Raw genomic sequence first — 23550 nt, forward strand, 5'->3', positions numbered from 1 at the left:
CTCTAATGTTTCTTGCCAGGACAGATTCCCCCAGCTTTAAGCCTTCCGACATGCAGGTAAAGTAGGAGAAAGTAAATTTGTTGGAAGCGTGAAAACCGATGAATCATGTTCTTTGGGGGAAGGAAGGATAGATTTTGCCATAAAAAGTGTGCCTTCTACTAGAAACCTTCCAGAAGTACAAATTACTTCCTATGCTCTGCTGGTGAATAATTTGTAACTGCAAGATGCTTGATTACCACACTTACAAGTCCAGAGAAATCCTTGTAAGATGGATGTCTGCAAGGTGCAAATGCTAAGCTAGTTGCTCAGTGTTAAAACCAAAAGTGGGATTGCTCAGTAAAATGGAATTACACATTCTCAGCACTGCAAGCACATTTAGATGGCCTTGACATTCCTAGTATTCTGGTTAGGGATGATAGGTACCAGAACAGACTGTTTTATGCAGCTTTAACTGTATCTAACTAATCACCTGTAATTACATTTCTTGATATTTTTTCTTGTACCTTTAAAAGTTTTGTACATACAACAATATTCTTAATGTCTTTCTTAAAGTTATCTTGTGCAACAAAAATTAGAGTAGAAATGGCAGAAAAATATACATAAAGGGCTTTAAAATTTTGTTAGGTTTTTATTTGGCCTGTTCAGTTTCAGATGAGAAAGATATACAATCAATACATATTGCAGCCAAAACCAAAAAATAAGATTGTGGCTACAAACCACATAGTTTTGCCCTAAATATACTTCCGGATGTCTTAGAAACACACTGTGACTATAGTCTTTTTTCACGTAGAAGGGATGATTAACCAGGAGCAGGTAAAACACAAGATTACTGAATTCTATCATTTCCTTTTCAGAAGTAGCAATTATGTTTGCTTGTCATTGTCACTTGTCCTAAAAACAAATTAGGGCAATGCTTGCCCTGATTTTTGCAGATTGTCAGCTGGTGTGGAGGATCTGGTGTCCACACAATGCATGTTTCAAGAGCCTTTATTTCAGACAAACTGCTGTCAGGTACTGTTGACAGCATGCCCAAGTGGCTGGAGCTTGTGTTCAAGTTTTGCCTCTTCTGAAAAGAATTTGTTTCATGAGCTCCAGGATTGTTTGGTGATACACAGTGGGGGGCGGTGTGTGTGTGTGTGTGAGGCAGATGAGCTTTAAACACACGTTCCTGCTCCAAAAGAAAATGCTAATGCAGCCACACACATACACCTGAAGGAAATGAATACATGTGAAAAGGGAAAGTCATCAGTATTATAAATATAGGTGATCTTATAAAAAACTACTGAAGGATGCAGAAAACCAAGTTTGTGGTAATTAAAAGCAATGGTCTAAATTCATCCCAGGTACCTTCCATCCCATCCCTACCTAAGTGAATACTCTCAGTCTGATTTCTTTCTAACTCAAAAGGATTGAATTGTTTATTGCAGGTACCTTTCTCCCTTCATTGGTTATATAACATTTTTCAGATGAATAAAGCTGATGCGTGGGGCCATCTAGCAGAAAAAGGACTTCACAGAGATACCTTATTCAGCAAATACAACATTTTGGAAAAATGCAACATACCAAATGCTACCCCCAAGTCCAGCTGCTTCATCTGCACAGATGTAGCCTTCTTTCAACACCTCATCAGTTGCAGAAAAATAAGCCATGTCATGATCGTTGCTCTGCTGCAATCCATTTTCAAGGCTAGCACCGGTAAGTTGTGTTAGAGCCCTCCCTGTGTTAATTACAACAGATCATTCTATCTTGAAGCTTTATGAAACAAAATATTTCTGAAAGTTTGTATAGATTAAAAAAAAAAAAAAGAGGTAAATTCCACTGCCCAGATCTGATCAGGAGGGTGTTTGGAAAACTCTTTGCTTAGCATCACTTTCATTGCTGGAGCTGGTGGTTTTTGGTCTGCTTTGAAGTGTTCTTGGTGACCCCATCAAATATTCATTCAGGCTGGCATCAATGTCCGATTTCCTTGGACAACCCACGTCTCTGCTCCTTCCTGGAATCTTTCTCTTGTGACTGCCATGTTCTGTATATTTTGCTGTCTTGTGAAATCCAGCCATTTCAGCTGATATTCTGTCAGCTTTATTATAACATGTTTTTTCTAAATTCTGATTCACATTGATCACTGAATATTGGAATGACTGAATAGTTTTCATTTTACCTATTCATTCTGGTAATGTTTTAACTTCTTTTATACCAGAAAAATTTTTATTAGAAACATTTGTTCACTATTAATGGTATTATAATGAGATATGAGGAAAAAAAATACTGCATACAGCAGAACCTCTAGTGTGTATGTCTCAGAAATAATTCTTCAAAAATGTTTTTTTTCTAAATCAGTGCTTCTATAAAAATGTAGTAGATCAGAATAGGGAACACCTCACTTGCCTTTATGATATTCAGATTTAAGTCATAGATGTTTGTTGGTGGTGACAAATAACAATGCAGAGACTAGAAATCTTGTATAAAAATTATTTGACCCAATGCAGTGAGTTCATAAGAAACATTTCCAAAAAAAAATAGGCATATAATTGATGACCGAAGAGAGACTACCTGACTGAATAAATCCTGCTGTCTTTGCTGAGCCAGGAATGAACTCATTCCATGTTCCTCCCAACATTTTAATGTCTGGAGCTGTTACAACATGCCTCCAGCCAGCACCGCATACCTTGCATTGATGGAGGACAATATATGCAGGCATAGCAGGGTGTAATCTCTCATTTTTGCTTATCTGTGGCTACCACGTGGTGGGTGGGATGCTTGAACGTGTTTCTGTTTGGTAAATACAATAATACCAGAAAGTGGAATGAAAAATAAGGATGGAAGGAGCAGGACATGTCTGGATTATTCTCCACAGTTTTTGCAGAATACTTGTAATTTCCTTAGCAAAGGTGATAATGACGTATTTTAACAATAATGAGAACACCTACCTTGATAATTCTAAAAGGTCCATGATTGCTGCCTGCTTTGGAAGGAACCTAAGAAAGAGCTTTCCTCTACCTTACTATCTATTTTAGTAGTTAGTCAAGACAGTCAACACCTAAGTGACAATGCAGCCTTAAAAACGCCCATATCCGATTCTGTGTTCACCACGCTACATTTGAAGAACTTCTACTTTGAAGAACTCTGACGCCAGCATTGGTGTGCAAGTGAAACAAAGAACTAAGAAACACCAAAATGTAGTGAACATACTGTTCTCAGAACAGCCACAAGCTAAGTAACCTCTAGAAAAGGTCAGGGCTACTTAGTAGCTGTGAAGGTTGCAGGTAAACACTTAGGGGCTAAATGGGATTACAGAATCACAGAATCAGGTAGGTTGGAAAGGACCTTGAAGATCATCCAGTCCAACCATTAACCTAACACTGACAGTTCCCAACTACACCATATCTCTCAGCGCTATGTCAACCCGACTCTTAAACACCTCCAGGGATGGGGACTCCACCACCTCCCTGGGCAGCCCATTCCAACGCCTAACAACCCGTTCTGTAAAGACATGCTTCCTAACATCTAGTCTAAACCTTCCCTGGCGCAACTTGAGGCCATTCCCTCTTGTCCTATCGCTTATTACTTGGTTAAAGAGACTCATCCCCAGCTCTCTGCAACCTCCTTTCAGACAGCTGTAGAGGGCGATGAGGTCTCCCCTCAGCCTCCTCTTCTCCAGACTAAACAACCCCAGTTCCCTCAGCCGCTCCTCCTACGACATGTGCTCCAGACCCTTCACCAGCTTCGTTGCCCTTCTCTGGACACGCTCGAGTAATTCAATGTCCTTTTTGTAGTGAGGGGCCCAAAACTGAACACAGTAATCGAGGTGCGGCCTCACCAGTGCAGAGTACAGGGGTAAGATTAAACTTGTATGTTCAAGCTTCAGAGCCAAGTATCTCAGTGACATGTGGCAGTCTGGGGAACTGAGACCAAGCTGTCAAAGTAGCCTATTGAAGAAGCAAATAAAACATCTGAAATCTCTGAGATGCTCCTGCCAATAGCTCCACAGTCTTGAGGGGATCTTTCTCTTCCAGTGACATGGTCTCTTCAACTAGGGAAGCTGCAGCTGCCCGTACTACAGAGGAAAAAAAAAAAAAAAAAAGTCCGTCACCCCTGATCTTGCAGTCCTTCCTTGCAGGATTTCCTGCCGGCTCCCCCAGTGCCTGCCCTGGGGCGGAGGCCGAGCCCCGGCCGCGGCTGCGAAGGGCTGGGGGATGGCGGCTCAGGCGGTGGGTGAAGTGAAGCGGCCGCCTCGCCTGGCGCCGCCGCCTGCCTTTTTCAACAGAAAGCGGCTCTTGCTCAAACTCCTTGTTTTTCGCAGCCTGGGTTTAATCCGTGCGCCGGGACACTTGCCGCCCTGCGCCTGGGCGGGGAGGCGAGGCGAGGCAGCCCGGCCCGGCCCGGCCGTGACGCGGGGCACCGCGGCGCCGCGCGGGCACCCAGGTTTGCCAGCGGCAGGCGGGGGAGGGTGAGGCCTGGCCGGCAGGAGCTGCCCGTGCGACGGGGCGAGGGCCGGCAGCGGCGCCGCGGCTCACGGGCCGCCCGGGCTTTCTAGGAGACGGCGGCGGGAGCTGCCCCCGCCGGGCCGGGCCGCGCCGGCAGCCGCGCAGGAGGCAGGTAGGCAGCGGCGGGGATTCCCCGGGGCGTTGGCCAGTCCTGGGGGAAGCCGCCTGCCCTCAGCGCCGGCCGCCGGCCCGGGAGCGGGGCCACGGGGCTTCCCCGGGCTGGCGGCTGGGAGCGGGGTTCCTACAGCCCCTTTCACCTGAATGCTTCCGGGAATACGGAGAAATTTAAATGAAGACTATTGAAAAATGATTTCCTGCCGTACCTGGCGAGGGATGACAGCGAGTCACAGAAAAGCGACTACCGAGATAGTCTCAGTTCCATAACTACATCCCAGCGGCGGGGTAACCCGGCGCGTCGGCACCGGTTAGGTGTGCCCCAACAACCCAGGAATGTATGGATTTGGTGTAATCATTTTTTTCTAGATCAAAAGCGAGACACTTGAGTAAGTTCTCTTGAAGAGGTATGGCGTACCTTGCAGTTAATAGAGGCGTTTAAGGTAGTACGAATATATATATATATATTTATGATTTACAATGATCATGGATTTATGTAAAAGAAGTGGTGTGATACTCTGGCTTTTTGTCAGTTCTCTCAATTCTGAGAACAGGACTGTTGCATGCTTTAATCTGTTCGTGTTTTTGAATAAAACATTGAAAGAAAAAGTGCCACAAGTATGCAAAAAGTAGTGAAAGCCATGATTCTTCAAAGTTCTGATGAGACTAGTTTTTTAATTGAATAAGCTAACTTCGAAAGGACTAGAGAGCAGAGGAGAAGGTGGCTGTACTAATTTAATAACAGATTTGAATGGGAACTGTGCTTTACTATGTGCTGTCATGGATGCTGTGATTGTAATTCAGGTGCGTGTATCATTGAAGACCTTTCAGACGCTTGTCCTTTTTTTTTTAATCTTAAATTGATACAGATATTTCCTTTCAGGGTGAAACTTTATGGACATGGCCTCGGATACATGGAATTTTTTCCCCTCTGGAAAATTTGGGCAAAGTTAACTCCAGCTGAATTCTTTCCTGAGTGGTAAAGCTCCACAGGTCGATTGCAGGCTCAAGATGTGGACAAAATGGCTGAAAAAAGGGATAAATTTAGTTGTTTATCGTGGCGGAATGTGGTAGGAAAAACATTTGCATTTGACTTTGTAGTCATACATTTGTTATTTTCATCACAGTTTGTATGAATGCATATGCACAGAGCAGAGGCTAACTTTGCTATTGGGTATACCTTCTATAAAAATGGAAGTTTTTTCATCATGAAAAATTAGAGATAAGGAGGAGGCTCCTCAGAGCAGTTCCTGTGTCTGCTTTTACACAGGGCTATATATATTTGCGGGTCTTCCATGTTGGCAAAAGAGCAAGTTATAAATTTAAATAGAACGAACATTGAATTTATAGAGAAGCAGGATTCTGCAAGACTTTCCTTCAGAACATGGCAAAGTACTACTGCTGAATCTACTGATGGGGCAAAAAGCTGCTTGAGAGAGCACGTGTGAGACAACAGTAGACTAAGGTAACGCTGTAATGGAACAGAGCTTATGACAAAACAGTGATTCAGAGAGGTCATAAAGAAAATACCTGGTCATAAGTGGAGTCTATTCAGTCCCATTTTCTCTTTAAATGATTTTCATTATAATATTTGCATCTTTAAAATTTAAAACTGGAGATTTTAAGAGTTACTGTCCGTCACAATAGTGAAAAAAGTTAGAGCTTTTGTTCAAACACACATAAACCCCCTCTAGTGATTTTAAAGTTTTATATATTTATTTTTATACTCAGCATTCTTGTGGGGACTCATTCTTTCTTACAGCTAGGCAAGAAAAGACCTGCCCGGTAATTTGAGCGGAAATTTGCAATGAGGGAGGGGGGGAAGAGAAGGGGAAGGAGGAAGAAAGCAGGCACTGCAAGAAGTGTGGATGACTCAATATCTGGCACGTTTCTGAGTCAGTTTGGTGAAGGCAGACACAGCAGGCGGAAGTGTCATCTTTGACTACTGTAGAAATTGGTGATCAGCTAAAGATTCTTCACAACAGGGTGGGGTTCTCCTGCTCAGTTTGAATAATTGCATTTGTCCTTTCACAGTGCTGTAAAAACTGTGGTAGGCTGAATAGAAAAAAAGCAGTAAGGCAGGCCAAGTTAAGGAACAACCAGTCAGAGGCATGCAGCGAATCGATCCTTCTCCAAACACGTTAGGGATAAGAAGCCTACCAAAGAGTCCTGAGAGCAAATAGGTCATTCGGGTATAAAAAAATCCCCATGGGATGGGCTATGGGAAGATCCAAATATAGCAAGGGAAAAAAAAAATTTTTTTGCATTTGTGTTCATCTTGGAAGAGCATGGATTTCAGTGCCAGTACCTTTTCTTATGGCTAACCTTCCATGGAAGGATCTGACTCAAATTGAAAAGTCTGTAAAAGGCAGTTACAGAACGAACAAAGCACCATGACTGGTTGATACTAACTCTTGTGTTCTCTTGTTGTAAATGTCTCATTTAAAGCAGCTAAAAAAAGTGATAAATGTTTTTTTTTATCCTCCTTGGGTGATCAAAAGAGAGCCAGAAAAGTAGAGACTGGTGAGCCTGGTATCTGCAGCAGGTAGAAACTGATTTAAAGATTGGAACCAGTGGAAATAAAATAAATTGTGTACGGAAGGAGTCAACAGTGAGTTTTGTAAAGGGAAGTCATGGCTCTCAAATACTGGAATTGTGTTAGAATCGTACACGTGTATGTGAACACATTGGATACAGGGGACATGGCTCATACAATCTCCCTTAATTTCCAAAAGGCATTCAGCAGAGTCTCTCAATGAAGCCAGACTGCCATAATGTATTTATTCTCACATGTATAAATAAATAGGTAAAAGATAAATGATCAGTTCTTCAGGTGGAGGAAGATTACTACTGGAGTTCCAACAACTCTTGTGCTCAGCATATATATTTAATGATCTAGACAGAGAGAAACTGTTGCAGTGGCAGTATTTGCTAACAATACAAAGCTATTCAGGCTAGAACATGGAGGTGTTAATTGCAAAGATGGCAGAAGGATGTCATGATAGTGAATGACTGGGTAATAACAGCAGTTTTGTTGTAAAGAAAATCTAAAATGAAAACACACGGGCAAAATCCTAATGTCATGTGCTTAGTGGCTGACTGGGTTTACCTGATTTTTAACGATCAGTGATGAGATCTTGGGATTTTACTACATAGGCCCATGGAAAGATCAGGTCAATACTCAGTAGTACTCAAAGAACAAATAGATTGTTAGAAATTATTAGGAAAAAACACAGAAAAATTTATTGTTTTAGTTTATAAATCCATAGTGTACCTATGTTTTGAAGACTGTATGCAGAGTTCTTTTCTCTCCTCCCCACCTCAGACAGGCTGTGGCATAACTGGAAATGATACAGAAGAGGGTGGCAAAGATGGTCGGAAATATGAAATCAGATTTCATCTAAGGGACAGTTAGACTAAGACTGTAGCTTGGGAAAGCAAGAAGCGGGGAGGAGTGTGCTACAGATGTAAAAAAATCCTGAGTGCTTGACAGGCTGAATAGGAAACCTTTGCTCATTTTTTTCTTCTGGTATAATAATTAGGAGCTGTCAGGTAAAACAAGAAGGTAACATGCTCAAAATAAGCCAAAGACAATTCATTTATTTCCCGTGTCCTGTATTAACTCTGTAATTCCTGTATTAACTGTGTAATGCAAACATTGACTTTAAACTGTGGAAGTCTATATTGGAAACCATGAATTAAAGATTTTATTTCCATTTCTGCAGGGAAACATGACAGCAAGAACGTTGTTTTCATGTAATATCACGACAGCATTTCTGTCTTTAATTATTGCAGGTAAGTTTATTGGTGGCTATAGAAGGTCTTGTTCTAAAACGTACTTTTTCACACAAGTAATACTAATTTTCTGTGAAAATCACTGTAAAAGTCAAAGTTATGTGCATGCCAATGAGTTCTTTTAAACAGTCCTAAAAGCAGGAACCTATGAAACATGGAATATGTGATATTTTATGTACTACCTTATCACAGAATCATTTAGGTTGGAAGGGAACTCTTGAGATCATCTAGTCCAACCTCCCTGACCCCCCGCCAGGGTCAGCTAGATCTGGTTGCCCAGTACTGTGTCCAGTTGGATTTTGAATGTCTCCACAAATGGAGGCTCCACGACATCTCTGGGCAACTTGTTCCAGTGTTTGATCACCCTACAGTACAAAAGTATTTTCTTGTGTTCAGATGGAATTTTGTGTGTTTCAGTTTGTGCTCATTGCCTCTTGTCCTGTCAGTGGGCAATACTGGCAAAAGTCTGGCTCTTGGTTCTTCATTCCCTCCCGCCAGGTGTTTACACACATTGGTAAGATCCACCCATACGCTCCCCAAACCTTCTCTTTTCTAGGCTGGACAGTCTCTGCTCTTTCAGCCTCTCCTCATGTGAGAGATGCTCCACTCCCTTAATCATCTTTGTGGCCCTGTGCTGGACTTTCTCCAGTAAATCTGTGTCTCTCTTGCACTGGAGAGCCCAGAACTGGCCGCAGTACTCCAGATGTGGCCTCACCAGTGCTGAGCAGAGGGGAAGGATCACCTTCGACCAGGTCCTAATGCAGCCCAGGACATCATTAGCGACCTTTGCCGTGAGAGAGCCTTGGTTGCTTTGGCTCATGGTCAGTTTGTTGTCCACCAGGACCCCAGTGTTCTCTGCAGATCTGCTTTCCAGCTGAATGGTCTCCAGCATGTGCTGGTGCCTGGGATCAGTCCTCACCTGATGGAGGACTTCATGTTTCCCTTTGCTGAACTTCACAAGGTTCCTGTCATCCCACTTCTCCACCCTGTTGAGGTCCATCTGAATGGCTGCACGACTCTCTGGTGTATAAACTGATGAAATGAGTTGTAGTTTTAACTTTACGGAATGTGTCTCTAGGATTTTTTTCATATTGGAAAATATGGCCATTTGACAATAACATCTAGATTTTTGTAAAATTGCTAGGCTACTCAGTTGCAACTGCTTGTTTCTGCCCTGCAGCTGTCAACCAGCAATCCAGTTCATGTTTAAAATATTTCAGGTGGTACAAATGCTGTCGTAATCTTGTCATTCCATCTTGCAGCAGTGCCAGACTGTTTAAAAACTTCATGAATTTCCATTCCTTGAGTTTCTAGCAAGCCATTTGGTTGGAAATGATTCTGTTTTGGTTTGGTTTTTTTTGCCTATGGATGGACAAGCTGCAAGGTTCACAAATCCATTGGATAGTCTGGTTTTGGCTAAGTAATCATATGGAAAGGTGATTATTTGGCTGCCCTCCCCCCAGTAGCAGGGAGTTTTATTGTCTCTTTAGTTATGTGTGTACCTTGTAATTCTTTCCTGCTCCATGGAAATAATGGAAGGCATTGGGGGAGGGGGATTTCAGAGAAACTGAGGCAAGAAGTGTGTAAAAAAAATGACACTATTTCAGAATATTAGCATTTAGTGGCAGAAAAGGGTTATCAGTTCCTGTGGCCCCAGGATTTCATAACCATCAAAGTTATTTTGGGGCATTCAGTACAGATATCTGAGCAATTCAATATTTTGATAAGTAATTTGGAAAAGATTTGTAGTAAGGTGGTGAGAACTGTGGATGATACAAAATTATCCCTTGGTAGTTAAAACTAATGCTCACTATGAAGAGGATGTCTGGATATTGAATGGTTTAGAGATAGAATGTCAATAAGTAAAATCAAATGGATGTGGAGGGGCGTGGAGGGGTCATACATGTATAGCAGAAGGATGTATACTGTATGTGTGTGATGTGAGCATTAAGTTAGTTAATAACCACTTGGGAAAAATGCAACTTTGACATCTCTGGATGCTCTCTGGAAGGATTAGCTCTGTCATCAGCAGTGGTCTGAAAAGCAGAATTTTTGGGAAGAGGTAGAGTGGCAAGCAGGGCGTTTCAAATAACCCCATGGTGAATGTGCATCAGTTGAACTCTGCAATTCTCGTCATTCCATCTCGGAAAGACTGTATCAGAAGAGGTACAGGGATGAGTGACAGTGTTGTCTGATACGGGATGGCTTCCATATGAGAAGTCATTAAATGAATGAGGACTCTGAGGTAAAGAAAAGAGATGACTGAGGCATGATGTGATGGAGGTCTATAAAATTGTCAATACCATAGACTAGGCAGATGAGGGAAGTCTGCTTTCCCATTTTTCATAACAAGAAATACATGATACCCAGAGAAATGATAAAAGCCAATGAATGGTTTTTCATGCAGAACACAAGAGGAAAGAAAGGGGTCAAAAGCAAAGTATTACTCTACGTGTTGTGTCCGACTCTCTTCTTACATGCTTGACACTGGTTGTTATCAGAAACAAGGTTTTGGGCTAGACAGACACTTACATGACTCTGTGTGGCTGTTCTTACATTCTAAAGAAAAAAGGAATTTTAGATAAATATATTACTGACTCAGGGATGTGACCATGGTATCCAGAGTTGGTGCCTTTCTTGTCATATTGACAAAAAAATTTAAAAATCTCATGGTGGTGTTCTTTTCCTGTATGAATCTCCTTGGGTCAGGAGGAGAGAAAATGAGCTCATTGGTAAGTGCTTGTAATAATTCCTCTCTAAATGCTCATAAAATGAAGGATTAGTTGCAGTTTCCATAGCAAGCTTAATATTTGTGCAACAGCAGTTTTAACTCCAGTGTCCTCTTAGGACATTTGGGTATGGAAGGCATAGTCTGTCTTGAAGACTTACTTTGACTACAGTTAAGTGAAGTTAACAAAGACATTAAATGTGAAATTTGTGTGTGCATGTGTATGTTTGTGTACATCCACATGAAACACACTGGAGAAATACAAGTACTTTAGTAATTTGCATCTGAACTGAAACATACAAATGGTAGTCTGTTACAAACAAAGAGAGTCTACTGAGTGTAAATTTTGCATTAAAAATACAGCATTTCATTTCAGTGACATAACTATATCTGTATATCACTGAGTGGTACTCTCAACTGTAAAGTATTATAATTGTGTTCTTAATAGATGTCTTGAGAATGGAGATGAAAACTCCAATGAACTTTGTAAACGTTAACAAAAATTAGTTCAGTACATCCTTTTACAGTGTTTGAGGTTTTCTTTAATGTTTATCTCTTTCCTTTAGAGAAATGTGAAGCCTATAGTGTGATGTTGAGGCAAAGTCTTGTGCCTGACGGGCAGCCTCTTGCTATTAAATGTTCACTGGAAAAGAGCTTGAAAAGTGGAGACTACAACTTAACATGGTATAAAGTTGGTAACCAGACAGCTGTGCCTAGAGACAAACGTTCTAGAATTCATCAGCAGAAGAATTTAATTTGGTTTCTTCCTGCAATGTTAGAAGATTCTGGAGATTATGAATGTGTCATAAGGTGAAAGTTAAAACAAAATTATGTTGTTTTAGAAATGAGTTGCAAAGGGAATAACTTTTAGAAAGCAAGTAGAATTTGGGGGGTAAGAGAAATACTGATGAAGAAGGGAGAGTGTGTTCACAAAAACTAACTTTAGGTTGGGGAAAGTAAGTCTGATTTGGGGTTCTTTTTACTAGTAGACATAAGTAAATCTATTGGAGAAACTGTAAACTTCTCATCCTCTCTTTCTTCTCCAAAAAGAATTCCATATATTTTTGAGTGGGAAGACATTCCAAATAGTTTTATTTAATTACGTTACATTAATTGCAGGAATTTGACAAGCTGCAGGAAAATGTTTACAAAAGTAACAGTTTTTGAGAGGATTGATGGTTTATGCTTAAATGAAAAATTTGCTGTGGAGGAGGTGATATTCACATTATCATCTGCAAAGGTTGTGTGTCCACACTTGGATCATTTCAGGAATGAGAAGAATTTTCAGCCTGTTCATTGGTATAAGGTGAGAATGCTGTGTTCTGTACTGTCTTGTAACTGTCCATTATTTAAAATCTAAATCACTGATGTTTGTGAATTGTAGGAGAAAAACCAAAGGAGTTATTGTAAATGTGAGAAAAATGCTTTAAAAACATATTGGAAGAAGATGAAGACTTTTTATCTTTTAAAGGTGTATACAGGTTTTTTGATTAAGAAATTCAGTTTAGATGTAGGAGAGACGTTGACCCACGTATCCACCAGGTGGCATCTTTTAACCTGCTAGCAAACAGCACTGTCGAGAATTTCTTCTGTGCGGAAAGAGATTTAGTATGTCATTTGTGAGAGATGGCGTATCCATTATGTGCTCAATATTGTTACATTAAATAAATGCCATTTCATACTGTTCATGCTTATTTAAAGGTTCTTTCTGTTACAAGAATGTAGTGCCTTCTGCAGCGTTCCTGCCTCATGCCCCTGAAGTCCATATGGTACCAAGAGTATTTAAGTACTTGAAAAAATTAAGCCTAATTGTGGAGTGATTCATCATTAATGAATACTTTTACAAATCCTGACACTTGCATTTCACTTTTTTATTTCTCTAATATTGAAAGTTGGTTTGTATAGGAAATGAACTGGAGTGTCTTTGAATTAAAAACTCAGAGCCAAAATGTTTTGCCCTCGCTCTTCCTCAGCCTCTGCAAGGCATCCATTCTTTTGCTGTGGTCCATTGAAAGTTCAGATTGCATTAAAGAGAGATAAACCATGTTTCCATATGATAGTGACATGAATTCATATCACTATATGAGATAGTGATAAGAATTAACAGTTCTCTTCACACGTTTAGGACTGCCAGCTGCTGGAAGGGAAAAGGTTTGCCTTCTCAAACAGTGATCTTATAATTTTCAATGTGACTGTACATGATCGAGGAAACTATACATGTGAAACAACATATACCTACAATGGAAAACAATATAACATTTCACGAGACATCAGTCTGACCGTAGAAGGTAAGTAGGTGGTCTCATTGTGATTGTGTTCTTAATGATGACCAAATATTTGTCCAAGTTTCTAAAGACTAAAGCTAAAAGACGCCAATTTGTGGACAGACGAGCTTAGGGGTACTAGTTTTCACCTAAATATGAGGAAAAGAAATAATGACTGAGAGTTTATATATTTTGTCTGTTGTTGCCACCATGTTGAAGATCCATTCCCCTGTTCAAAGTTGTGGTATGTCAAAGCTTTGCTGCCAGACCAGCTGCCAAGGTCCCTAAACAGCTGCTCTCTAAGGCTTAGTAGGCACAATACTTCCTGCTGTAGCTGCACCCTCTATCCTGCCCATCTTACTTATCTTTCTTTTACATTATCCTCTTGATGTAAGAACAACAAACTAAACCAGCCCAAATTATAGTAGTATCTTGACTGTGTGTCCCATCTGTTTCCTTCAAACCTTTGTCTCTTTTTGGTTTTAAGCTCCTCAGCACAAGAACTGCTGATCTCTGATATTGTGTATCTAGCTCAGTTCACCCTGATTTATGTTGGGGGGCCACCAGCACAACAAAAACTGTAAAACTCCTTTGCTAGCACAGCATTATGAGATTGATAATGGATCACTGAAAAGGCTATGCTATATCAAGGTATGAAATACCAATACTGTTCTTACATTCCAGCTGATGAAAGATATTTTTAGGTTTACTAATAGATTGCATTGCTATTTAGTGATCTCTTTCTGTGCTTGCCTGTTTTGTCTGTGTGTGTGTTATATATATATATATATACACACACACATATTTATGTATATATGTGTATATATATGATATGAATTTGTATTTGTATAATGTCATATGTATATGATGTGGATAAACAAAGTATGAGGAACATAAGGTCAGATTAGATGAAATGATCATTCTGGTCTTAAAATCTCTCCCTAGAACTTCTCTCTTAGTGTAATTTCAGCTTCCACTACTCAGCAGAAGCAAAATCATATCACTCCTTTGCTGTAAATGACTGAAGGCAGCTCAACTATTTTTAAAGACTCCAGCTGAGCAAGTCTACACTAAAATGAGTAATTTGGGTCCAAACAATGGAGCAGACACAGTTTTCAGAAGGGGAGGGGAAGGATGTACCTGGGGCAATCCTGTGTGCTTTGCTAGGGAGTGCAAACTAGATGCTTTATGATTTCTTTTTGTTAATTTGGGCTCTTGGAGAAACTTCCTTGAACTTTGAATATCTGATAGGAAATACTGTAAAACATCCTACACCTGCCTGAGACAGCTGGAAATGGTATGTGTGTTCATTGAGGGACCCTCCAAGTTGGGATTTCTTTAGCCATACTGAGACATTTCTAATGTAGATGTCTAGATCTCCACCTGTTGGTTACTCTCCCTTTGTAGCCTGTGGAGAGAAATAAGCTTTTCAGAATGTCATCTATCTAGTCCTAATGTAAACATCTAAAAGGGGCCACTGGTGTTGTACTTCCTTGTAGTGGGAAGAATTGTAAGGCCTTTAACTACAGTACAGAAATTAAATTTCCCCCTTATAATAGTAAAAGCCTAAAATAGATGAATTGCACTTTGAAAGTATTTGGCTCCAGTTTGTATCTGTGGAATGCTGGGCAACAGGCTATCCCAAGCTGTAGAGGAGTAATACTGTAGATATTTACCCATACCCTTCTCAGCACCTGTACATGCAATATTACAGGATTTTTATGCCGTGAAACAGCCAGTCCACCAGGACTGTGTGGAGATATGTGGCGCTACATTTTGGAAGAGGTAGGGTGAAGAATAGTTTAGCTTCAAGTCAGAAGTAATGACTACTTGAGATACAATACTTTAAGTATTAAGTGATGTCTGTTATAAAATTGCTGACAACCTTGTCCATAGGACAGGGGTTTTTTAGGTTGTGCTTGGGTTGTAGAGCATAGAACGGACTGCAACTGCCTCAGGTTTTCTGAAAAGCACTTTCTTTCTTTTGGTTAGTGAGCCCACCAAAAAAGCCTCCCGAAATATCTTATCCAAGAAACAACTCCATTGAAGTGGAACTTGGTAAGTAGTTTTCTCTATAAGAAAATATGATTTTGTATTCTAGTGAAAATTTATACTTGAGGAGTGCCACATTCTGTGTTTTCTTGTTTTTGTTGTTTTGACAAAAACTAGTTCAGTGATCAACTCAGTTTCTCTGTGTTGATCTCCTGAAGGAGGAGTGTTTGGGGGTGAGAGGGAAAGAGACAAGGCATGTTGCTTACAAAGTTCTAGGGAAATTTCTCAGATGTGAAGAAAATTGTAGGGAACCCAAGTGTTTCTCTGTCACATCTGTTGCTTTCTGTCACTCTGGAAGAGATTCAAAGAACAGATCCATCTTTGAATCTGCAGGGAAAGTGATGCCCCTTCCTGGATTTAGCCTCTTCCATCCTACCACCTCTTTCTGAACCTGCAGATCACTGAGTATATAGACCCTCTGTTACAGTAACTTTTCTGAAAATGTATGGGACCATCCTTTGCTGGTCTGTGTGGGAGTCTGTGAACAGAATTGTATAGATTTTAATTAGATAACGGAAATTAACTTTTCACTTTGTAATACAATTTTATAGGCTCACAGGTTACAGTGGATTGCAATACAACAGGTGCTGATGGTTATGAGGTGTTTTGGACAGGCAACGGTGTGTATATTGATGTATTTTATATGAGCAGAATTTTTGCAAGTCCCTATGAGTAAGTATATTTTCAGATTAGAAAATACCATGTTGGCAACAAAAGTGGAACTTTCTCCCTTTGACATTAAAATATTTAGCAATGTTTTTCATGTGCTTAAATAGCTTTCTTTTTAAAAACTTTAATGTTTGCGTCCTCCAATTCACTTTCTGCTTTGAAGTAGAAACTTGAAACATACTAGATGCAGGGACTTCACATGTGATTGTGCTCTTTTTGGTCATTGTAAAAAACTGTCTTACTATCTGACCTTGAGAAAAGGTGTTTTGTAGACTTACAGTCTCATAATTGCAGTATAGTTTCTACTGAGCAGGCTCTGGCCTGGCAGAGACCTCTTTCCTTTGGATCAAGCATGTCCAGGCACACAGTCTTCACACTGTCTTTTTCTTCTGTGTTCTCCTTTCCCTTCACATCTGCCTCTGAAAGGTTGCAAGAGGTCAAACGTCAAACCTGTGCTTTACAGGAGAAATTGAGACTTCCAGGTTTGAGAGCCTTAAGTTAGAGAAATGTAACAGATCAGTGAAAGAGCTAATGGAAGACTTTGTTGAGGACATCTGTACTGAAGCTTAGTGGGGTGAGGAGAAAAGGGAGATAGATTTCCAGTGATGAGTTGGGGTTTGGGAGGAAAACAGACTTGGACTGACTAAAGCAAGAGAAGGGCAACTGGGAGATAAGGTGAGGGTGAAAAGTAGGTTAAATGGAGTTAGGAGAGAAGAAGTTAGACCTGACTTGAAAACGCAACTAAAATTGGAACAGAAGGCAATCTGAAAGTTTCTTAGGTATGACAGGTTGGGAACTAAAAATTGCAGGTTTTTTGTTAACCCTCGTCTCATGGTAGTACTATGAAGAAAAAATGTGATGATTTTTGTAAATTTCTCAAGCACTATCTATGACAAAGGAACTGATGAAGAAATGAGAATGGTATCTTCAAAGTAAGAATATAGGTGTGAGAAATAAGTCTCATCATAAAACAAAGGGGGAATTAAAATGCTGAATTCTTTGAGTGCTCACCAAGAGAAAACCCTATACAAAAGTTTTGTATTGTACTGTCATAAAGAATTGTAATGCCATAAACAATTCGGCCATAATGCAGAGGTACATGGTCACTGAATTGATATCACAAAAGCAATGTTATTTTGTGTACTTCTTAGCACTTCAATGGTCACCTTTGCAACCATTAGTCATTTGCATTAGTGATGTTGATTCATTCATTCCTTGTTACAGTATTCAAAGTAGTGTAACTTTTTGCTTAGAAAGTGAGTCATGTGGTCCTATATATGCCCTTTATGATATATTTCAAGCTTTTGTTTTGCATTTTAAATGGTAACTAGAATATGTTTTCAGGAAAGAATAGTGCTTGGCTAAGTAGACTAGTTAGTTAATTTTGCATTTGAGATCTACTGTTAACAAGGTAGTGGTATTCCTCATCTTGCTGGTGGTTAAAAAGTTGTTTAGTTTGCACATCAGTCACACATCACGGTACACATGACTAACTGAATGTGCGGCATAATGAGCGTTTTTGTGCCCTTGTACAACGTATGGGGATAATCTGTGTCTCCTAATGGTGCAGCCTGAAGCTTTAGCTCTTACAAGTCTGTTGTGATCCGTGGGGTGAAGCAGCAGTTTAGACTGTGCGCCCTGCAGCTGGCATTACACTGTGAGTTGGTGTTGTCTGCTGCAGGTCACCCACCACCTTTGGTGTCCTCCCTGTCCCAGCACTGCTTACCACAAGATGACACCCTTGTACCAGGGCCTCTTTTGTCATATCACGTTATGGAATTTCTCTCTCCACCTACCCTTAGGGGGGCTGGGAAGCCCGTAACAAGGGTTTGCTTAGGTTTGTAAGGTATATTTTTGTACTTCAGCCTATAGTAACCTTATATTCCTCTGGGGAAACACAGCTCCAGATACTATAAAGTCTTGATGTTTTCCAATGTCTATGCTAAATGTCACTAAGAAGCATGACTGTTGTTTGGGTTTCCTTCATATAATGTAATTGCTCATCTATTCTGAAGTGTTTCCATTTGCAGATGGAAACAACCGTTGTCATACCACAGCTGTTAGTGATGAAGCCATCCCAGAAATGGCTGTGGTTTTATTACTCTATTTGTCGCCTTTTGGATAGGGAGGAAACTTCTTACGACGGACGCCCTATGCATTCTGTGAAACTAATAATTTCGGAAGTGAATAGTGAAGATTATGAACAACCATTCATCTGTCAAGCTTCAAATGCCTTTGGGCAGGTTGCATCCTATATTATATTAAAACACAGAGGTAAGAAATACTGTTATTTTTGAGGCCTGTGTTTGTCTTGACTTCCCCAGAAGGGCTTTTGATACCAAATGCTCATATACCATGTTGACAGAAGACAGGTGGATTACAGTTTGCAATATGTGTACCTGTACCTGTGCATAGGGAAGGAGTCACTATAGTAGTGTATTTATCATTATTAAAAAAAGTAGGTAGATGGAAGTGAAAAAATGATACTCAAATTTGTATTACATTTGTGTGAAAGATCAGATTTGGACAAATTCAACACTTATAAGCCAATCTTTTTATATTTTTGTGCAGTTCCTGATATACAAAGGTGGCTGACTGGAGGGCTTGTCTCTTTGTTAATTTTAACATTTATTACTTTAATAATCTACAAGATTTTCAAGATTGACTTCGTACTTTGGTACCGTAATTCTATCTGTGCCTTTGCAAGTAAGGAAGGTATGTGAGTGTGACCAGGTATGTTAGTGTAACTAGCCTGTTGATTCTTTTCAGTTGCCATTTTTTCTAAGCAATAATGTGATTATTTAGAAGAATGTATGTGGAATTTCCTTGAGGAATTTGCAGATACACACAAATACAGTTTTGGAGGGATTTTTTTCAGTCATGTGGGTAAAATACATAATCATACTTGAGGTAGTAAGTACTGCATAATATTGAAGGCAGTTATGGTGAGATAGGTCAAAAAGAACTCGAGGTTATTTCCAAATTAGCATGTTGCTTTTTGCTTTTCTGTAGTTTCTTTATATGTGGATTTATGGTCACTCTGATGATGATCAATAGGTGTCAGCAGAGCTACATCCTGTAAACTAGCTGTTTAAAGACGTGCTTTAATATTTATATTGAAAATCGGACTCTCATTTTCTCAGAGATTAATTTTGTTGGTTTTTTTTTCCCCCCAACTTTTCTCTTTTACTTAATACTTTCCTTCTAAATCCTGTCAGTTATGATGTTTACATGCCAAAGATAAAAAATGCTACTAGTTCTCTATTCTGTGATTCTTCTTACGTGTTTTGATTGCTGTGATGTAGACAAATACATTGGACAGGTGTGAAAAAAGTGGAGTAAGTGCAACATTATAGATATATTGCATGGCAGCGCTCAGAATTAGACTGTCTGAAGTTCCCCATAGCTTGAAAGTAAATGGATTACGTGCATTGAGATAGTTAACATTTACTTGTGGCTGTTCTAAATGCTTTCACAGAAGAGTAATTTCAACTCCTGGTTAAAAGTTCAGTTTTCCCAGAACACTTTAATAGAGTTCTAATAAAAAAAAAAATCAAAGAAACTATGTTTTGTATCTTGTTGAGCTAAACCAGATTTTGGTTTGGTTTCTTTGTTACTGTTTATTATGCAATTTTAACTCTCAAAACCTCAGCTGCCTTCTGGCCTTTCCCCCCCCAGAATTATTACACAGAAGAATTGCCATTTTCCACCCTCTCTTGTGGTTAGTCAGAAGTGGACATAACTGCTGTTGAGTTTGTTTCAGGAGAGGTGGTGAAGAAAGTCGTGCAAGAGGACACTTCTTAATGTCCTGGCATCTCTGGGGTTGGGGGCTCCTTCCTGCACATCCCATGTCCTGCATCCAGCTCGCTTGCTGGCACATCTCTCCCCGTGATGGGAAAAGAAGTCAGGTTCTGTGGCTGATCATCTTTTGATTTGTAGAGCATTTTAGTGCTTTGACATTGTCTGATAGGTGAATCAGCCCCCCATTACTATTTTTAAACAGTCCAAAATGACACCTTGCTATAAGGGCATGTTGCTGATTTTTAATTTTTTCATAGAAACATTTGTGTTTGTTTTAGATGGGAAAATCTATGATGCATATGTCCTGTATGCAAAAAGCAGTGGAGACAGAAGTTTCTGTCGTCTGGAAACCTTTGTTCGTAGAATACTCCCTGATGTTTTAGAACAACAATGTGGATATAATCTCTTTATATTAGGAAGGGATGACTTACCAGGAGAAGGTATGCTTTAATTAGTAGAGTTAATAGGTTGTCTTTTGACACATTGTTCTCGGGTTAGAAGGTTATATATACAATATATCTATTTTTGGAAAAAAAAGCTGTATTTATTTATTTTTAATGGATAATTTTTCTATTTGTCCAATGGACAATTTTTTTTATTTTTAATTTTTTTGGTTTCTTACCAAAAATTCTATTCTGATGTTATGAGGGTCTGCACTTTCTTTTTAGTGATGAACAAATGAGGATTCATCAATGTTAATAATATTTTTGAGGTTTTTTTGAATCGTATCTGCTCCTGGGGACTGAAGAAAACAGTTTTTATCAGTAATTTCATGCAGTGGATCATGAATCACGAATGACAGTGTGGAGATCTTAAACCTACCAGTTGTCCTCTGAGCTAGCCACTGTTTCATATATATGCAATTTTAAAATTAAGAAATATTTTACATCAGTTAAAGTTTCTATGCAAATGTTGATTGTTCCTTCATTACTGACAGCTGTGATCAGTGTTGCTGATGAAACCCTTAAGCAAAGCAGAAGACTGATGATTATTCTGGGATCAGAAACATCAAGTTGCTGCCTGTTAGAAGACACCTCTGAACAACAACTAGCTATGTATAATGCTCTCATCCGTGATGGGATTCAAGTGATTCTTATAGAAATGGATGAAATACAGGACTACACAGGCATGCCAGAATCAGTCAGGTACATTAAGCAAAAACATGGAGCTATCCAATGGAAAGGGGACTTCTCAGAGAAATCTTGTTCAGCAAATACAAGATTCTGGAAAAATGTACGCTATCAAATGCCATCTAGGAAGAAGGTGTCTTATTCTGAAGTGTATTTGTTACCCCTAACTTTGAACAATTCTGCAGCAAAAGGAAGTTAAGGTGCACTTATTAAAATAATACTGAGAAGGTAATTCTGAAATGCGGGTTTTCTAACACAAATTCTTTATATTACAAAGTAAACGTTTTCTTCAGGGAGTAAAAACTACTGATCCCTTCCCCAAATTACACCCAAAAGAAAAATTCTGTGCAACTTTATTTGTGTTCTGGGTTTTGGATAGTGACACAATTTGTTGTGTTAGTCTCACACAGATATGAGACGTAAACATTACTGATGGTGGTAGGCTATTAAATAGTCGTGGTCCATATAAATGCAATATCCACTGAAGAAGCAGCTGTGAAGTCCATTTTTTAAAATTGAAAACTGCAGTTGATAAGTTAAAAATCTGTTTCTGTCGTCAGTATTTTCTTAGTCATTGTGTTTCTCTTTTTGTCACCTCTCTGTGATTGTTGGACTTCCTCATTACTGCAAGAGTCAGCACTGTGCAAGCTTTGGGGTCCCCTCCTGAGCAACAGGTCTTATCCTTGCTTCTTGAAGGAGTTGGGGAAATACATGACATAGCAGGTATATTTAAAACTCCTCACAACACTAAATATGTTTCAGCTGAACAGTTGGTACCAAATGTGTTCAGCAAATGGAATGGAATCCATGGCTTTTTAGACATTTGTTGAGTAATTCTGTGATACCTGGTCTCTGGGGTGTTTCTAAACTTAGTCTATTGAAATGGTCAGGAAACTGAAAATATTTCAGATTTCTTGTAAACGGGAAGCTTTTTAGACTGTGCTGCTACTCTGGAAATCAGATGTTCTCATTCCGTGTCTCAACTGTGCTATCTCCAAGCACAGAAGTTCACCGAGAATCTATCAAGGGACTGTGCTTGGGCTGCGTATCCTGGAGAGAGTGGAAAATGGCCAGTTCTGAAACACGACTAAGTGCTAATGACAAGAAATAATATCTTGTCGACTTGTGAAATTAAAAATTAGAGGCCTGTGGCTGTATCAGTCTGCTTGGGAGGAGCTTGGTATTCTGGACCCCAATCCATTGTTCTGTGTGCATCACCATGAGAAAACGACATGCTGCTTCCTTTTCAAGGTGGTCTGAAGTGGCAGGAGTTTTCATGCTCCAGCCTTGAAGAGCATCATCTGAATGCAAATGTGAATTCTGCTTGCTTTTTTTGTTCTTTTCTGAAGTAGGTTCTTACATTATCTTTATTGCCAGGATAGCATCTGTCACTGAATTCCTTTCAGCTGGTTCTCAGAAGTGTGTATGCTGTAGAATGTACTCTTTGTTGGGCTGTATTGATGGAAGAGAAAGCAAGGTCCAGGAGGTGAACATACGTTTAAAGTGAAAGATTTGCAATAGCATTACATGGTACCTTTTCTTGGAGAAGGTCTAGCAAATACTCCTTATGAGCAGTGTCTCATCCTCCTGGCTGTGTTCACAGCTGTGTAGTTTTCCACAGCCTCAACTGACTAGAGACTTCTGAGATGTTGCCATGAAAACCGAGAACAGGATAGATCCATCAGATGAGGTACCATTGTTCTAGTAGATGTTGACTCAGTCTTCTTTGGAAATGCATAACGTTTAGGCTGGAACCTTTAAAAATAAATTTAGGAACCCAGAGAGTTTAGATAATCATTATTGTCAAATTTTTACATTGTGTTTAGACTTGGACTTGCTCAGAAGGGTGTTGAAAAATTACACTTTCCTTCAGAGATTTTTTCACTTGTGTTTAAAAAGAGAACCCTCTTATTTTCCATGTAGAATGAGAGAAATAATAAAGAAAAGATGTTGAAACTGTGGTAGTTTTTTTTTCAACTTCCTAATTTCATATGCTTTGAAATAAAAATATACCCATGACTGTAGGATTTGCAGTATTACAGATAAGTAAGTTGTGCTGGTATTTTTTCTTTCTTCTGTGAATGTGCTATTATGATTTCTGGCCAATTTTTTCGTAGTTCATTTCAGAGGTTTGCTATAATACACAAAATAAGCATTTTCCCACTAAATGAAACTCCTAAAGACTCTTAAGTGACGACAGATGATTGTGAGTTAGCATTTATCTACCTGATACTTTCTTTTAAACACATTTAGTATGATTATGTAGGCATTTTAGTATTCTTGTGTGAAAATGAGTGTGGGAGAAACGTTTCAGTTATTGTGGTTAATTGTTAGCTAACTACTTGAATGCAGCATGAAGTGGCTTATCCTTTTATCATGGGACTTTATTTTGAAACTGAATTTTGTCTCTGTTTTCTCCCCTTGGAAACTTTTTTTTGCAAGTCGCGTAGGAAAACACACTGGTTTTTGTGGTACAATAAAAGAAATCTCATAGAGACAGATGTGCTGATTGC

The 23550-nt window shown here is 39.5% G+C and overlaps 1 protein-coding gene across 3 annotated transcripts; it reads left to right on the top strand.

The window, feature by feature from the left end:
- The first annotated feature begins 4462 nt into the window (after positions 1 to 4462).
- LOC141939414 (interleukin-1 receptor type 1-like) lies at positions 4463 to 23534 on the top strand. Of its 3 annotated transcripts, none has more exons than XM_074859091.1 (12): positions 4463 to 4596; positions 5482 to 5668; positions 8324 to 8393; positions 11688 to 11931; positions 12241 to 12427; positions 13247 to 13409; positions 15378 to 15443; positions 15989 to 16109; positions 18232 to 18380; positions 18678 to 18821; positions 20186 to 20347; positions 20845 to 23534. In XM_074859091.1, the coding sequence occupies exons 2-12, from the start codon at positions 5621 to 5623 to the stop codon at positions 21234 to 21236; spliced, it is 1746 nt and encodes a 581-aa protein (XP_074715192.1). In that variant the 5' UTR covers positions 4463 to 4596; positions 5482 to 5620; the 3' UTR covers positions 21237 to 23534. The 3 variants fall into 3 exon arrangements, with proteins under 3 accessions (XP_074715192.1, XP_074715193.1, XP_074715194.1); XM_074859092.1 differs by having other exon boundaries at positions 5482 to 5665; XM_074859093.1 differs by lacking the exon at positions 4463 to 4596 and having other exon boundaries at positions 5631 to 6063.
- The last annotated feature ends 16 nt before the right edge of the window (positions 23535 to 23550 follow it).

This window comes from Strix uralensis, chromosome 2 (genome assembly GCF_047716275.1).
Source record: "Strix uralensis isolate ZFMK-TIS-50842 chromosome 2, bStrUra1, whole genome shotgun sequence".
In the NCBI taxonomy this organism is placed as follows: Eukaryota; Metazoa; Chordata; class Aves; order Strigiformes; family Strigidae; genus Strix; species Strix uralensis.

Bases quoted from the DNA above. Each gene is read 5' to 3' on its own strand.
- LOC141939414 (XM_074859091.1), top strand. From the start codon at position 5,621: ATGGCTGAAAAAAGGGATAAATTTAGTTGTTTATCGTGGCGGAATGTG. The intron at 5,669-8,323 runs GTAGGAAAAACA...CCATTTCTGCAG, and splicing joins GTTTATCGTGGCGGAATGTG to GGAAACATGACAGCAAGAAC. The intron at 8,394-11,687 runs GTAAGTTTATTG...TCTTTCCTTTAG, and splicing joins TCTGTCTTTAATTATTGCAG to AGAAATGTGAAGCCTATAGT.